Source organism: Scatophagus argus, chromosome 9 (genome assembly GCF_020382885.2).
Source record: "Scatophagus argus isolate fScaArg1 chromosome 9, fScaArg1.pri, whole genome shotgun sequence".
NCBI classification, from domain to species: domain Eukaryota; kingdom Metazoa; phylum Chordata; class Actinopteri; family Scatophagidae; genus Scatophagus; species Scatophagus argus.
In genome coordinates, this window is record NC_058501.1 from 9,461,628 (window position 1) to 9,479,785 (window position 18,158).

An 18,158-nucleotide genomic window follows, 5' to 3' on the forward strand; every position below is an offset into this window, starting at 1 on the left:
TTTCATTTTTATCGGTCAGTAGAGATTTCAATTGTAATTAAAATGATCTCACAGCAGAAAACACAAAGCTACACACATGGAAATGCCCTTTTTCAGATTGCGACACATTTGAAAGGGGTCAAGCCAAAGCAATCTATTGTGAAGTGTCTCCTTGTTCCAGACATCCAAGAGGTCATGTTGTCTGTATTATAGTACTGTCTGTGCCCTTCCTTCTCTCTGCAGTACATGCCTGCTGCAGCTGCTGCTCCTATGCAAGGAACCTACATTCCCCAGTACACTGCAGTGCCTGCCTCTGCCATCACAGTGGAAGTAAGGACAAAAAGTATTTGTTTACTAACTTTGTTTTGCCTCCTTTTTATACCAACTTCATATAGCAGCCTAAAGAGAGACTTTAATGGGATGACTTGGCTTGAATATCTCTCGTACTGCGCCTCTCTGATAGATTATATGCTAATAAATGATGCCATGGTTTACAGTGGCCATGCTGACATGAAATGAAAACTAATCATTTGGTAGAAATTCTATGAGCCATCCATATTATGTATTTGGCACTGAAGGAACTTCAAGTTAAAAAGACCCAGATAATATCAGGATCTCATGGCGTGAGACATCGCCACTAAATCTTACCCAATGCCCAATTCTAAAATGAGCACCAGAAATTAAACTGAGTCTGTCGGAAGAAGTTGATTAGTCTTAACTAATTCAAGTGAATTTTTTTGTCTTTTGTCTCTTTCTATGAAGTTTCTTCAATTCTTTGCGGAATAAAGTCAGTAGTTAAAATGAAACCTTCTAACAGTTTGTATAATTATATGTTTGGTATCAGGGCGTGGTGACAGACCCATCTCCACAGACAGCTGCCCCCTCCTCACAGGACACCACTGGGCAGCAGCCTTTATCTGTGGAGAATACAGGAGATCATGCCACAGCCTACTCTTACCAGCAGTCCAAGTGAGTGTTGTAAACAAATGTCTGTATGCATGTTTTATTCAAGTTGTACTCCACTTTTTTAAATTGATAAAAGCTGTAGTGGCAGTTCTGTGGAAGGCAGACACCAATCTGAAAGGATGATGGAGCCCAATGTGGGATTCTGATAGTATGCGGTGCTGTATGTGATAATTTAGATGTCACATAAACATTTTTATGGGTGGATTTGTTAGATTTATCAGGAAAAAAATATTGAAACTTTTCATTCAAAAACAGCTTGTTCAGTTTTAGAATTTGAAAATTATTTGTTCATATTGGAATTGAGCTTTAATAGATTCATCATAAAGATGTATCATTTGGCGCTTGCCTACATGCACTGTTGGTGCCACTTTCACTTTCCATTTTCAGGTTATACCTTTAAATAAACAATTTTAGCACTCATTCCCTGGCTGTCAAATGCAAAATACAAATAGTATTTGACAGCCAAGGAATGAAACTCAACAATCTTTGGCAACCTGTCTTCACTGGGAGAAGTGAAATATTACAGCAAGGACAACATCATATGAAAAAGAAAAAAAACATTGTTATTAAGTGGAGTAAATGGGATAAGCTGACAGGTTAAAGAGGCACCCATGCAGTTACTTCATAGATCAGGTTAAGAAGGACAGATAATACATTATACAGTGCATCCGGAAATTCACACCGCTTTGCTTTTCCACATTTTGTTTTGTTGAGTCTCATTCTAAAATGGATTAATTTTTTCCCTCACAATTCTACACACAATACCCCATAATGACAAAGTGAAACAAGTTTGCTTGATTTTTTTTTGGCAATTTTATTAAAAATAAAAGAACAGAAATATAACACCGACATTCCCCATCCAACCTGATGGAGCTTGAGAGGTTCTGCATTGAAGAGTATGAGAAACTGGCCAAAGTGTGCAAAACTTATAGGATCAAACTCAAAAAGACTTGAGGCTGTAATTGCTACCAAAGGGGCTTCAACAATGTATTGATCACAGGGTGTGAATACTTTTTTTTGTTTTTCATTTTTAATAAATTTGCAAAAGATCCAAGCAAACGTGTTTCACTTTATCATTATGAGGTATTTTGTGTAGAATTTTGAGATTTAATTTAATCCATTTTGGAATGAGACTGTAACATAACAAAATGTGGAAAAAGCGAAGCAGTGTGAATACTTCCGGATGCACTGTATATACATTTTACATGTAAGTAAGAGGCCAGCTGTCGGATTCCTACTCTGGAGGAATGGATGACTAACCTCTCTCTTAAGTTTTTTTTTCTTTTTATGATGTTTAAAAGAAACATCATATGTATCTTTCAAACGTGAAAAGTAGGTTATTTTTGGAGATTTCCAGCAAAGTAAAAGTCTTTTTTCTTGGTCAGAGTCTTGTAAAAGAAATTTTATTTCCATTTCGGGCTGTGCAGTGCAAATGTTCTGATGGCACACCAATCAACCAGAATTGCTTATTGCACCTTCAAGGACTCCATATTTAACTTCTGCTCTTGAAACACAGTGGACATGTCCCTGTAAACCCTTTAGGTTTCTTAAAGTAATGGGAGAATGGAGGACTTGTAGCAGTAGGAAACAGATAGCCTGGCAAGTCACTCGTCTTCATGCATAGGAATATACCAGCACATGCTCCACCCATCAAACCACAAACTGTAATTTTAACACAAAGATATATTATGTGTTAATCAGTTATCTTCAGAGGAGATGGTGGACAGATTTTGTTATCTTCTTCTTCCAGTCAGCAGCACCAGTCCAACAGGTGCTGGCTGTAGCTTTATGGTTACCATACAGATCTGAGAGTGATACCAGTTTTCTCATCCAAATGTCAGCAAGAAAGCAAATAAGCGCATATCCCAAAATGTCGAACTAGTAAAAATGTTTAATTTAGAGTAAAAGTAACTTTGTTAAAGAAAACATTACATTTTTGTCTTGTTTTTCTGCCTCCTAGATAAGCAGCTGGTGGCTTCCATTGCAAACAGTGGCTGGACAAAGAAAGCTGTGCCTGCTTTAGAAACAGTAACATTGTTAACAGTTTCCTCAGTCACCCTTTTTTCTCCGACTTGTTTTTCTGTCTCCTTTAGATAACAAGATTGGGAAGAATCATTGCTGCATTGCCTTTCGAAGGACTGCACTGAGGCGCTGGAGACAGAGAGAGAATCAAAATGAAACTGGGACAAAAAGAGGTGACATGGGCAACACTGAGGAGAGAATGCTTCCACTGTGCACAGGCACCAAATAAATGACAAAATGAAGAAAAAAAATCAATTATATTTCTTACCTGGATCAACCAAGGAAAAGACAGAGGAGAAACGAATTGCTGAACTTCAGGACAGTGAAATCAAACGCAGTCTGCAACTTTGAGTTTATCATTTCTCACTGTGAGACTGGACTTTGCCTCCAAAGGAAAAAGAGAAGACATAGACTGAAATCTAAACTCAACCAACAAGCTGTACAGAAAAAAAGAACATTTGAATGTGCAGGTAGATTTTCAGACTTTTTTATTAAAAAAAAATAAATAAGGAAGCAAAGTCTAGAGAAAAAAAACAGATTGTCTTCCTTTGATATTAAGCTACATTATTTTCATTCTTTTTATTATTTGAGTAGTTTTCTAGAATATCAATGTTTTCGTAAATCTTTATTGCCTTAATTTTCTCAAACTTTGGGAAAAAAGTTTCCATAGTGTTGAATTATCAAAAATAGAAAAAAAAGACTGAGTGGTTGAATGATTTGAAAGGTTCTTGGAGAGCCTTGGAGATGAAATCAAAACTACAAAACTATCTGTACAGGATAAAAAAAAAAACTTAAGGTTGTATTTGTATGACAATGATTTTAAATTATGTAGTGCAGTGCAGCTGATGTTGGTTGTTAGGAAAAAAAAAATCTTTATTGCGACTTGTGGGAAGGGTCAATCCACTACTTCCTGGAAAATGCAGTTAAGTTTAATCATGGGATAAAAGTTCAGTTCTGTATCTCCATTTCTTTCTTTTTTCTTTCTTTCTTTCTTTTTTTTTGATGGGGTGTTGATTGCTTTGTTTTTAACATCAAAAAGATTTTGCTTTGCCTGCTTTGCTTGCCTCACTGCAAAAAAGAGAAGTAAAAAAAAAAATAACTGCTTTCTGACTTTGACAAAAAGCAGAAAAAAATGCTAGGGTTTTTAAGTGTGCAAAAAGCAATAGTTTTAGTTAAACTGTTGACAGTTTCTTGAGTCTTTCTTAACTGTTAAACAAAAGCAGCCTCCAGGTGGCATATTTTATACCAAAGATGAAGAAACTAGGTAGTGAAGAGATCTTTATTCTGTTGCTTTCTCTTTATTGTTCCACCTCTGAAACTGAGTGTTTCCTTCTTTGCCATGCTGTTGATGTGTTTTTATCAGTGACTGAGAACATGCAGTAATTCTTTAACACAACTGCCTCAACCAGAAGAGTGTGTTCTGAGATGATTTGTTTGTCACATGATCAAACATGGTGATAATCTAAAGTGGCGCTTAAACATCTGTTGAGAGACCAGACGCTCTGTGGAAAGTGGAGGAGGTAGGTATTTTATTGGGAATAAGGTGGTATTCTATGTTAAATGGTAAGCATGCGGAAATGCATTATATCCTGTGGAATACTGGTGTGTACACACACAACAACACTCTCTACAGGCCGTGTTGATCTCAATTCCTAAATGCTGACACTGAGATGCTGTAAGTCTTGTTGACGGTGAGCCAAAATGATCTAGATTTATTCAAGCATAGTCAGTCAGTCACTCAGTCCACACAACAAACTGTTTCATGCCGCTGTCTTGCCAAACACAAGCCATTTAAAATGTGAGCAGGCCGATGATCTCTGTTAGAGGAACGGGCATTTTCTGTTGAACAAAATCATTTCAGCTTTTACTCTGTATATTTCTAAATAGGGAGAGATATTTACTTTCCCCTTTTCTTTTTATGTTGCCTTTTTTGTCTTTTTTGAGAACTAATAATGATGTGTGAGCTGCTAAATACTTTTCATTATTGAGGATTTAGGTTGTCTTGTGTTGGGTGGGTGTGGAAGAGGCATACCTCCAGAATGACAGCAATTGACCATTTCAAGCCAAGATAAATACAGTTAATTATTAACTTAATGATGTGAAAAGCATCCTGCAAGTCTTGTTCCTCTTTTCAAATGAAAGAACAGACATGTTCCAGATTGCAGCCCTTGAAAAACACAAAAACATGATTCTCTTCTTAGATAAAATCTGAAAATAATAATCTGCTTTACATGTATTCATTTAGAGATCAGCTAAGAACAAAAGAACATACTCTATGGACTTTAACTGGCTGACACTCTGCGTTCCCACCCTTGAAGCCCCACCAACCTGATCCTCCACCAATGAAAGGAAGCTAATGGAGATGGAGGAACTGACAGACACATAGGAAAAGCATGTTTCAACCAAAATTAAGCAGATACAAACCTCTATTGGAAAATAAATTATTGAAAGAAAAGAGAAAGTAGAGAAAGCCAGAACAAAAGTAATATTTATGAAATCTTTTTTTGTACAGGTGTGTAAAAGAAGATGCAACAGAAATAACTTTGATGATGCTATTTTTTTATTTGCTTGGTCACATGCCTCCCATGTCTTTCAAATTGTGATTCTGAGAGTGTCTGTAGAACCAGTGGATATTGCTGTAGTTTGAAAAGTCTCTTTTCTTTTTGTTTTCTTTTTAGACAAATCTTTCAATAAAAAAGTGTTTCAAACAGTATTCATGTGTATTCTGCAGGTACAACATAGTACCACTAGAGTGCACTGTGGTGTACAGTATCAGGTGGGGGTGAAAGGTTATTGAAGGATGAGCCACTTGTGTTTCTTTTCTTTTTTCTTTTTTTTTTATTTCTAACAAGTCATCAGGGATTTTAAAGTTGCTCAGATGAGTCAGATGGAACGGAGGCATTTAAACAACTGTGTCTGACCTTTCATATCTTCTCCATTGATTAATAAATTAGATTTGAAGAAGGAGCCACCAGTGGTTTACATTATGATTTACAGTGATTTAGTACATTAAATTCAGTGACATGCTGAGCTCAGGTTATTTCATCAGTAATATTTGTCATGATGCATAGGGCAACCTCAATCTCATACAACTGCCACAAAAGGTACAGATAGCAGATAAGTTTATTATGTACTGAATAGCAAAAGAATTATTATGAAAATGGGACCAATACAGTCAGTGCATCACATGATAACCATGCATCATTCTCTCCAGTGCAATGACAACAAGACAACTAAGACCATGTATACAGAACCTGAAAACACGCTCACACACATTTTAAGTCATGTTGTTTTCTGTCTGAAAAGTGAAGAAATCACTTTCTTTCAACATAGAGTTGAATGTTCTGTAATGCCTTTATCTTAACTCACTGATTTTATAATACTATAAAAAAGAGCAGTGCATTAATAGCAAAAAATTTAGTCTAATCTGTTGGTCACCTTAAATGTTTTGAATGCAACAGGAGCGTTCTACAAACACTTCAGTCAGTCACATTCATTGTTCCCTTTCAGCCCAAGGGGGAAAAACATCTAAAGAACGTGATGTGATGTGTGGTTTAAATCTGCAAACTAGTATCTGCTGAGGGAAATAAATTTCTCATCAAAGGCCACATATTGACACAATCAGACATCTGTCATAATATATAAACAACACTAAGTATAGATTGGACTGACAACTGCTAATGTGTTGACAGAACTTATCCTCAACTCTATATTTATATACTGTGTTCTTTGAGGACAGAATGCAAACCTTGCAAGGGATTGAAAACACAGGGTCAGTTTCTAAATTTGATGCAAATGGGCTGTAAAAATGCCTTCATGTAACATGTATTTGGTTTGCAAAATCATAATGAAACAATGGCATATGGCAATGCATATCCAACACATTATTTATAAGGGAGGTTTATATTAAATGTGGAGTATTGATGTCTACTTCTGGTTTAAGAAAATCACATCAAAATACTACAATAAAACTGGCAAAGTGCTCTCAATTTGTATGTAAAGCAGATCCATTCAGTGCAATTACAACCCCAATTTAAAGAAGCTGGGATGCTGTGTAAGGCATAAATGATATTTTTGCAAACCTTTAAGCTACAGTTATTTGAAAACAATGGAAGACAAAATAATTAATATGTCACTGATTTTTATAAATATATGCTTATTCTGAATTTGATGTTGGCAACTTATTTTTTCTTACAAGTACAGGAACAATGAAAGACTGGGAAAGTTGTGCACTGCTTTAAAAAAACACCTGTTTGGAACATTTCACAGGTAAACAGGCTCATTGCTACCAGGTGATCATGATTGGGTGCAAAGGCTCATGGTTGTATAAAGGATAACCCTTCATAAACCCTTAATTGTCGCATTCCATCTTTATTTACATTTTACAGTTTCTTGAAATCGGGATTGTAGTGTAGAAAAAAAAAATCTGTGCTCTCTAATAGCTCCAACACTGTATCACAGCAATTTATAAAATAGTGATGAAATTTCATCTATAGCCTTTGTGTACATGGGCACACATTGTCCATTTTTTCAAAGTCAAAGTCTTTTTAGCAAAAGTGAATCCTATAGATTCCATTTTGTGACTGCTTCACAGACTGAAAATATCTTTTCCTTACCTGGACCTAATTGATTTTTATTGCCTGAAGCCTCACCACATGGACTGAACCATGGATTCTGGTGGACTTTGTACAGACACCCGGACCACCTCCCTGTGATTTATAGATGTAGTTTTTCATTCAGTAAAGAAAGAAGTTTGTCCAAACACAAAAAATAGTCAGGCAGAGAGTCAAAAAAAAAAAAAAAAAAAAATGTCAGTGAACACCGATCTTATAGATTATATTTCATGTCTATTTCACAAACTACCATGATCCTATGTTGACAGCTCAGGCTTTTGTCTTAGCGTCTGTGTTTGTTTGTAAGTGTGAATGTACATACTGTATAGAATCTCAGGTGCATGTAAACCACTGTGTCGCTTTTTTTGCCCATAAAAGAATAATATTTTATTGTAATGCAGACTGAACCAGTAAACATAGGTAGATGCCATTATTTAAATCTAGACCTATGCGAGTTTCCCTGAGGTACACAAATTGTTTTAAGAAGTGTTTCAGTAAGTGTCTCTGTACAACCAGTTTCTCATGTGGAGTTCAAAGACTTAGAGACACTCGCACAATACACACACTGAGTGGTTCTTATTTTAAGGATTTTATAAACTGTAAAAATTGAAATGGCTCAGACTGAATAATGATAATAATAAAAAAACATATTCATTAGTAACTTTAAGTGTATGTGTCTTCATGCTACTGTAGAGCTACTTACAGAATTACAGTAGCCCCCGTCGTTATCAAAGGCAGATCACTAACTTTGTATCCTGGACTCTCAAAAGCAGGTGCGAATAATGACGATGAAAATGAAGACAGTAGTTATTATGATTAGTGCTGAAAATAGAAAGATAAGACCGGCAAAGATGGGGTCTCCCATGGGACGGATTTCTTTCATTTCAGAGGGGATCATGTTGGACATAGTCAGCATGTAGCCCAAACTCCACCCTACACTTGTTGACTTTACCTGAAGAGAAGAGAAGAGAAGAGAAGAGAAGAGAAGAGAAGAGAAGAGAAGAGATTTCCCATGTTCTCACTGTAAATTAGCATGCTGCACACTGTATTTTGTCAGTAATAAATACTTCCAGTCAGCAAATACATCAGTTGGCATGTCTGGAGAAGTTGAGAACATAAAACAGCCTTGTCATGAAGTTACATAATTATAGTTTGAGGGCAAAATATGAGTCATAACGCCCAAAGAACATCCCTGTAAATAATCCAAGCGTGTCTGTTTTGCAATTTTCACTGAAAGAACCTACCAGCTACCAGACTCCCAGAGTCTGTGTTTGTAGTGCTAAGAAGCACTAAACTGCACACTAACTCTCTTGTTGGTGGGAGCATCACCAGATCGAGTGTAAAGGTTAACTGTCAAGCAATTAGGAAACTACAGCTGTAATGTGTGGCTTTTTACTCTCTATCACTCATGAGTCATAAAGACAGAGAGTCACAAACAAGGATCTCCCTTCTGTTGAGGAGGTTCCTTTGTGAGAGACTCTCCATGGCCTCGAGGCATCCCTCAGCATTACATTGCCTGCCTTTCAGTGTGGTTCTAAACGTTTTGAGTACAGATGATTGGCATGTCAGCCATCCATCTTTAATGGTTCCCACTGAGTGGCCTCATTCACTCTTGTGTATGTTGAATGCTATTGAACATGTGAACTTGTTCACAGCAACGGTCATCAAACTGAACATATACTGATGAACGTATTCTCAAATTTTCTCCTTTATATTTGGATAGAATGGATATGTCTTGGATCTATAGCCGAGTAGAGGAAGGCAGGATGCAAATGGGAGCAAAGAGTATCTTGTCTTGGTGTTTTTTGACCAACCAACCTCTTTTGTGAAGTTAATGTTTTTCCAGGTGTCTGTGTCAAACTTGTATCCCTCTGCCAGCAAAGTGAGGACATAATGAGCTCCATAACAGTAAGTTTTCAAGTATCTGCTGGAGATCCAATGCTTTTCTTCTCTTAGCTGAAGGGAAAAGAAACAAAGATCAGAATGCAGCCTATGACTAGGAAGACTAATGAATGAAACTGAATGCTAATGTTATTGTCAGAAATCTGACATACCAAGACAAGACAGAGACAAAACAATGTGAGCCTGAAGATATTATTATATTATCAGTGAATTAAATTGTGGGTACGTGCAATTTGACATCATAGCTTGGCACACTTCAGTCCATCCCAACTTTGTTACTAAATTTTTTCCTTCTATATTCTCTTTTTTCTCTTCTCACCCCCTCCAACCTCTTGTTCCACCTGTTCTCCTTCTCATATTACTATAGCTGTTTGCTAACTGGAAGAACTTACCACTTTCCAATGTGTGTGGCAGAATTTTCTCACTGATGAGTTGAACTGATCAAGATCTGATGTACTGTTTACCAGCAATGCTCTAGAAATGTAGAAGAATCCTGCATATGCCTGCCAGGAACAGGAGACACATATAGTATGTTTCAATAGTTGTCATTTTCGGTTGTCCTCATGCACATGTTGTATTGGCAGTGTGTGTTACCATAAAATCTCCAGTGACAGGTGGCTGTTCGACACCATTGAAGGAACACTGAGATGAGGAACAAGTCTTAAAGTCGAATATCGATCTCACTATGCTCCTGCACTTGTCTGAGTCGGCAGCTCCCACCATGAAGAATTCTTGATCTGGGTTGTAGCTTTTTGGTTTCTTTGTGCACTTTGTGTCGTAAATTGATGAAGCCTTTATGGTAGTGTTGAAGCCTTCGGGGTAGCAGGGGTTAATAATGTAGGCTGGGTCAGAGGATTCCTGGAACATTAAGAGGAGAGAGGAAGTGTCACATAAAAGAATGTAGGATGAGGATTAAATTCGAAACTACTAAATAGAGAGACAGGAAGAGACATGGGAGTATGAGATAAGAGGAAAGAATTGGGTGTTTTATTCATTCAGTGTCAACATCTCTATACGTAAACCATGACTTATTTACTTGGATTACACATTATTGCATACAGATCCTGATATAAACACAAATTTTAAAGTTAACATTTTCTATCAACACCCTACTGCATATTCATACCCATTACTTATTCTCACAGCATAGCATATACCGTATATGCCTCTCCAGCAATAATTACTATTAGGATTGCCATAAGATACCAGAAATAATGCATTTTTCTCAGACAAGCCTAACAACATGCACTATCCGATCAATATTCTTAATGACATAATGTATTCTTCACTCTTCTTTGTCTCACTTTGGCTATTAGCAACTCAGGGACAGCAGTGTTTACAAATCAATTTTTAACTAGGCATTAATGCATTTTTAGCCTGCACATATGTGCAGTAAAAGGATACATACCAATGCCACTTGCGGCACGCATAAGCACTTAAACATGTGTATAGAAACATATCTTCTATAGGGAACAAGCTCAGAAAAGAACCACCACCCCTACAGTACCTGGGAGATATAACCATCACTGAGTTTCTTCTGTATATACACACACACACACACGTAAGAGATGACAAGAAAAGTTGTGTACCTGGATTACTTTGTCCAGAACCATCTTCTCAACCTCATTTTTGCCATAGCAGAGGAAACTGTGTGTGTACACATTGTAAGGATAACCGTACAGTTTGACATGCATGTAGTCAGGCCCCATGAGATCATCCTGGACTGCAAAGGCGATCTGTGTTGATGCTCCACCAAGGTCCATGGACCCTGCAGTCTTTGCTTTTTCTGGACGTATAAATGTGTTCCACAGGTTTTTCTGCAAACAGAATGGAAGAGGTTAGTGTGTGACAAACAGTGTGATGTCCGTCTTTGAGACGCGGCACTTCCCGTTTTTAAAGGGATAAGCATACATTGACCTGCATAGATGTATAGTTCAGTGACAGTGTCTTACCTCTAGGAAGTTCCCCATGAGGTAGTTGACAGTGACCCACCCATACAGCCCTTCTTCTTGACCACTAATGATAGAAGCGTTTTGGAAGGCGAAAGGCAAAGAACTCAGATATTCTGTGAGACTTGCCATGATTTCATTGGACCGCTGTTCATTCTCCTCTCTTATTGTAAAGCAGAGAAAGGAACAAAATTACAGATCTAACTAGAAACCAGAGTTCTCAGTAACAGTGACATACGGGGTCTGTGTTATTACAGGAAGATAGCAGGGAGGTGGCTTAGCTTAACATAATGCCGATAGAAAGAGGAGAGAGAACAGCCTGGCTTTAGCTTCACATTTGCCAACAAATATGAGATGATTCTTCCTAAATGTCAACTATAAAACCAGCATCAGTAAGATAAGATAAGATAAGATAAGAACTTTATTGATCCCGCAGGAAATTGTTGTGCCAGGGTTGCAGTACAAAGAGGCAAACGAAAGCGTCAGTAATAGCATCCTTTGGATTAAAATTTAGAATTAACTCACATCTATGTATGGAGTACTTACACTTACACTCTATGAATCAAAAGCAAGCCAGACAAAACAAAACAAACCTATTGTTACTTGCTCTGTGTGACCTTTTGTCTATTTTCAACATTTCAATAGTGTCTTGTTGAACCAGCTTAAGCTCACAACACAAGATCAAATCAGGACTGGTGAATTTTACGACCTTTAAAGCCTTGCAGTGCTGGGGAAGCTACTTTGAAAGCACAGCTGTGAGATCTACAGTTACATCAGACTGGAAGAAGTTGAAGTACAGCAAAGCTAAGCTACCATATGGTGAAATCTAGACTGGTTATCTACACCTATTTAGGAAATGTAGTTCTGTTTACTATTTTACTATTGCTTGTTATGCCAAGCATTGCTCGGTTGCAACTCCTAAAATAGCCCCAACTTCTCTGAACATTTTTTGATAAATGGCAAAAATCAATATTTATGAATAATTGACACCTAAATATATTCATGTTCAGGGTAGCAATTACAGTAGAGAAGCAACAGTACAATAAAAATTAAAAATTCATTTCCTTGTGTAATTGTTTTAGTACTTAATTACAACAAAAATGGCAAAAAATACCCAACAACAAATACCTACAACAGTCAAGATGACTGTAGTTGAAGCCCAGCAAACTACTGCAAACTGTATTTAAACTGCTACTTTGATCATTACCAGCACTGCAGCTCAGTTAGCATATCATGTTACTTCCAACTACTCGCCCCAGCATCACTGCCATACCATCTGAACTCTCGTATTTTGCCCCAGTCTGCAGTCTAAACCCGTTGCATTGCAGGGGCTTCTTTGTCACTTTGGGAAAGACAATGTGGTGCGTGAATGAGGTTAAATTACTCTGACCCTTTCTGTCACTCAGTACCCAGTACATTATAAATATGGTGGGAGAATAAACACCTTCTTACCTAAGCAGTCTCATTCCAGCAGTAGCTCCCAGAAAGAGAGGTGTAGTTTTGTGTTTTTCAGCAGGAATGGCTTTAGAGATGTTGTTGATGCATACTTGGAATCCTTCCCACATTTTTTCATCTATCTGCAGGTCAATTTTCATCCCTGAGATACCATCACCTGCGGGTAGAAGGCCAAGCTAAAATCTTATTGTTAAGTACACTAAAAGGCACTAAAATACAAAGTAAAACGTTAATGCGTTTCGAACATTTTTAACTTGGACAGCTAAATAAAGATTGATGGAGTATATCTACAGTATCAAGTAAATCATATTATAGGTATAATCAGTAAATTTTGACTTTCATTTTTCTCCTCAGTGGGTCCTGTAATTTTCAGTTTTGCAATGTTTTTAAGACAGATTAAACTTTACCTTTTCACCTTGACATTTTTTTGGTTTTCCAATCCCTTTTAACTAAGTTCTATAAAATGTTAATCTTTTGCATGCAAAAACTGCATGGAGACAGTGACTCACCAGCAACTCTACAGTTCATTATCTCAGCAACCACTCCTGTTTCATTCTCCTTCTCCCCCGGCCATTGATACAGGTACACATTGGAACGAGATGAACCTGAGTCTATCACTATGCCGTACTGAGGTTTATAAGAAAGAAAAATAGTTATGTTACAGAGTCACATTTTTTATTTGATTTTGACTACAAAGAGGCTGCTGTGACCACCCCACTTTAAAAAACACACACAGTCCTTCTGAGCTGCCATTCATCACCATCACCAAACTGACTGACAAGAAAACCTCCCACCTTGACCCTGACATCTGGATAATGTCTGGAATCACATTCACAACTCATCACATTCTCAAATGAGATTGCGTGGGAGCTAAAATATGTGTTTGTGTACATATCCCTGCCTCTCTGTGTATGGAGGTTTTTTGACAACTGTTATGTACTATTACATTGTTAAATGTAAACGTTACAGCCAAGTAGCATTTTCCATCGACTTATGTGTGCATCTTTGGCTATTTGTGCTTTTGTGTTCACCTCTAAACTGTACTCTTTAGAGCTCCAGGCATCCTGGATGACAGCAACAGCAATAAGGGCAGCAATACTGGCTAAGAGGAGAAGAAGTACTCCTGCTACGCGACACTTGTAGCCCATTCGCTGTTTGGAGGCCATTTCCTGTAGGCAAGACTTGGAGAGAAAAGAAATAAGAAAGTAAGAAAGAAGACGAATAAATGCGCTCTCACTGAAAGCATTTTCATTCTAAAAGTGATGACATGTGAAGAGGTTTGAAAATTGATGATGAGCAATAACAGCACACTTTATTTACTCTCTTGGCAGCATTAACAGTACCAGCGGAGTAAGCAAGACCACCAGGTTTAACAAAACACATAAAAGGAACCAAAGGAAAAATGCCTTTGTATTCATTTCAAACTGATTTTTATTCTCTCTTTTTTTCCCGTTTAATCAAAATGCTTATTTTTTATCACGGTTAATCTTAAACATAGTTTTGATTATCCGATAGTTTAATTGTCTGATCTATTTAAGACAAATATGCAAATTAATAATAGAACTAGTCTTTATTGTCACTGAACAGTCACATGAACCACATGAACGAAGCTGAAGGTGCATTTAGGTTAAAAACAAGAGCAAACAATAAAAACAAGAATGAATAAACACCACTTCAATCAGTCAAGAACACGTGATGTCTTATAAACATAAAAAAGTGAATATGCTGTGCATTTTGGACATTTTTTCAGATTACTTATTGCACATAGAGAATCTGTTGTATGTTTTTTTATGATCTACAACGGAAAATACAAGTTTCTCTCAGCTTAAGATTTTGTGAAGAAAGTGAACTGAGGATTTGAGGTGTGATTTAAGAGAGTTTTGGGAGATGTCAGGTCATAGCAGGGTTAAGTGTTAACAGCTTTCCAGGGCTTGTCAGTTGGCATGAAAAACAGGCTCTAAGAACGGTGCAGCTCAACAGCCAGCAAGCAAATTTGCTGCTGTCTCAAGACTGACAAGCATATTTAGCTGTAAAATCTCAAAGGGATTGTTGTTTAATGTTGTTTAAATAAACTTGAAGTGCATGTGCATATGCACTAATGGTATCTGTACTGATGAATTATGTATTCACCTAATTAGAACATCCATCATAAAATTGCTTCCACATTGCAGTATTGTACAAAAGCACTGGACAGGGAAACCTGCTCAAGATCGTTATGTTCCTTAATGCTTCCTTATGGTGATGAGGAAACAGCCAGACATTTAGTACAATGTCTGGCTGTATATGTATATATATATATATGTGTGTGTGTGTGTGTGTGTACTCAGGGCCCACGACCCTGACGGATAAGCGGTATAGAAAATGGATGGATGGATGGATGTACTCAGGGACCAACATCAATTTTGTGCCAGGTCCCAAATTTTTCTGATGGAGAAAATTTATACACAAAAATATTTATCCTATGCAAGACCATTGTTCTCCTAACAGAATCACACATACGTTTGTTATGTAGTCATATAAAATACAGTACAATATGGTGACATGACAGCACACTGTAGTTATAAACACAACTTTCTGTCCCTTAATAAGTGCACACACACCTTTGAACTCTATGTTTTTTTCATTGTAATTTTCTGGTTTATTCTGTTTTCCTGACAATTCCTTCGTTCTTTAACTGTGCATGTACAGTGTGTGAAGTGAAGACTTATTTAAAACTACAACTAAGCTTTGAAATGTAATACTTTGTAATAACAAGTACTGAATAAGGTCATTAAAAATAGCAAGAAGAGAAAAATAGCATAAATTTCTGTATAAAATCGCAAAATAACTACTCGATTGTATTAAATGTTATTCAGCCATCCTCTGCTTAAACCTGTTACTTAATGGTGTCTTTTTGGCGACATGACGTCATAAATGCGCCATTGTAATTACAAACTCGTATGCTGTCTCAGCCAAGTCATAAGTGTTGTTTTAAGACCGTTGTTTAAGTAGCATCTCAGCTGTCTGTCTCCCTCTTCATCTCACACTGTTTTCTACTTTTAAGTTTCTTTGAATTTTCTTTTAAGCTCTATAAATCAAAAAACAAATACTTGATTGTGTGGTTGTGAGAAGACTATAACAACAACACTGTACAGAGTGTTGTTATTCTTTCAGATTACAACATTTAGCGTTACCAAAGCAACATCTGTGAAAACAAACAAGTCAGAACTGCTAGACAAGGTGCGATTATGCTCTGGGACATGTAACAAGCATGTCTCATGTCTCTGACAGATGTGGCCTTGAAATATGGGTGATTTTACACCAACTGGAAAAACTTTTTTCCATGTTTCTTCCAGCATTACATAAGATCCATAAGAAATCCAAGGTGACCCACATCTGTCTCTTATTCTTTACAGTTATTTGTAGTATGATTTATGTAACTGCAAAATGAAAATTGCAATTGTAATAAATAATTTAATATTTGAACTAAGCTAATCATTTGTGTACATATATATATGGATAGATAGATATTTTTTGTTTGTTTGTTTGTTTTTTTATGTGAAGAAAGCACATAGTAACTTGAGCTCATTGATCTCTGACTGCACCAGCCGGCTGCTGGTTAGATGTCCTGTTGGCCCCATGAACAATGTCGGTTACTTTAAGTGGCTGTCTATAATAGCTCAAGGTTTCACACTAGTAACCAAACTCTACAAATAACAACTCTCAGGGACTGTAATTATGCATGTATCTGCATTCCTACAACTAAAGCAGGGATGGCAGAGTTTATCCATTTGATGTAATGTTTCCTATCATGTTTTAAAAAGCAGTTAACCCTCTCGGCTATATTGTGTTTTTCCTTCAGTAACCCTTTGACAGATTAATCTCTAATTTGCATCGCATCACAAACTAACTGCCATAAGTTGGCAAAGTGTGGATGCACTCATAATAACGGCAAGTGAGCTAAGGCGAGATGATTTATTTAAAATGTATTTAAAAGTGATTATAAAAAAAGACTGAACTGCATACTCTACGTTATCTAAGTGTGTGTAAAAATTTTACTGTCCTCCTCCACCCCCAATCATCTTCATACGTCGCTGACATTTTATGATTGAATGAAAATGCCTCACTCCTCAGTTTAAATAAAATTATGGGTCAATTACAGGAATCAGCATGTCTAATGTTTACATTTAAATTTCAACACTGACAAACCCACAGTATCCTTTTAAAGACAGCCATGTGGAGCTGGGAGTTAAATAAACTCATACATACTTGCACATGTTGCCTTTGTTTGCAAGGACTGGTCCTCATGAGAAACAACAAAAATGTGTTTAACCCAACACTTGCACACACAGCAGATCAAATTAAATGATACAGCAAAGTAGATCAACTCACACAATGAGCTTTGACCTTTTGAGATTAAGGTAAGGTAAATAAACGCATGAGAGAGAGAGAGAGAGAGAGAGAGGGGAGGTGTGTTTGTTTCTTACCTTGAAGAGCTGGTTTGGTGTTCCCGGTTGGGAGTAGGAGTGAGATGGCTCTGAAGAAGGGATAAAAAAAAAAACAGCAGGAAACAGGGGAGCTGCACAGGAAGGAAGAGACAGAGAGAATAAGGGAGTGTGCTGTGAGGGGGAGATCTAAAGAGTAACTGACCCTCAAGAATGGGAGTAGTGTACCCCAGCAAAACAGAGAGTGAGGGAAAGAGTGAACATGGGAGGAGTAATATATCCAAACTCCAGTTTTCACCACTCCCACTACAACAAGGGTAAGGGCTGTCTCACTGTCCAGTGATTAGACACAGATATTATGTGTATGTATAAAAGAATGTGAGAAGAGAGAGAGGCAGCAGTTGTAAAGCTAACTGATGGAATCAATAAAATGAAGTGCAGTGTAGCTGAGTGGCAGCTGCACGGGTTATCACAAAGTCAGCTCTTATTTTATAGGCTTGAAATGAAGGACAGTGGGTGATCAAAAGCAAAGGACAAAGCACTGCAAAGACAAACAAGAATGGGTTGAGACCTGCAAGCTCCTACTTGTCAGAATGAATGAGTCATTAATTTGTGTAACAAAGCACAAGGAATGGAAAAACGTTGTAATGCAGTTAGTTTTGATTTCAGAGGCAGATGGGAAAGAGCTGAAAGTTTCACTTTTAACCATGCATATGACTGTGTATATTTGTATGTGCACGCAGACATGTGTTTGGATTTTGTAGCACTTTAATGAAACATGAGAACAGCTTGGATTTACGTGTGTCTTTCCGTCAAATATCCCATTAGTGGAGAGGAGTGTCGTCTGA

At 37.2% G+C, this 18,158-nt stretch overlaps 2 protein-coding genes across 4 annotated transcripts in view; one reads left to right on the forward strand and one right to left on the reverse strand.

Moving 5' to 3' along the window:
- LOC124065240 (RNA-binding motif, single-stranded-interacting protein 3-like) overlaps positions 1 to 3,786 on the forward strand; it is a 108,788-nt gene extending 105,002 nt beyond the window's left edge. The window contains exons 12-14 of one of the 3 annotated variants that reach the window (XM_046400446.1): positions 223 to 309; positions 824 to 948; positions 3,039 to 3,786. In XM_046400446.1, the coding sequence (XP_046256402.1) occupies positions 223 to 309; positions 824 to 948; positions 3,039 to 3,042 (216 nt within the window). In that variant the 3' untranslated portion in view covers positions 3,043 to 3,786. Of the gene's footprint in view, positions 1 to 222; positions 701 to 823; positions 953 to 3,038 lie in introns of those variants that run through there. The other 2 variants (XM_046400447.1, XM_046400445.1) reach the window with 2 other exon arrangements.
- Positions 3,787 to 6,072: 2,286 nt separating this feature from the next.
- entpd3 (ectonucleoside triphosphate diphosphohydrolase 3) lies at positions 6,073 to 17,569 on the reverse strand. The gene is made up of 10 exons (XM_046400444.1): positions 17,353 to 17,569; positions 13,918 to 14,067; positions 13,396 to 13,513; positions 12,884 to 13,043; positions 11,435 to 11,594; positions 11,072 to 11,299; positions 10,077 to 10,340; positions 9,875 to 9,985; positions 9,399 to 9,536; positions 6,073 to 8,532 (listed from the first exon to the last, which is right to left on the reverse strand). Exons 2-10 carry the CDS (start codon positions 14,050 to 14,052, stop codon positions 8,344 to 8,346), a joined length of 1,503 nt encoding a protein of 500 aa, XP_046256400.1. The 5' UTR covers positions 14,053 to 14,067; positions 17,353 to 17,569; the 3' UTR covers positions 6,073 to 8,343.
- Positions 17,570 to 18,158: the final 589 nt, after the last annotated feature.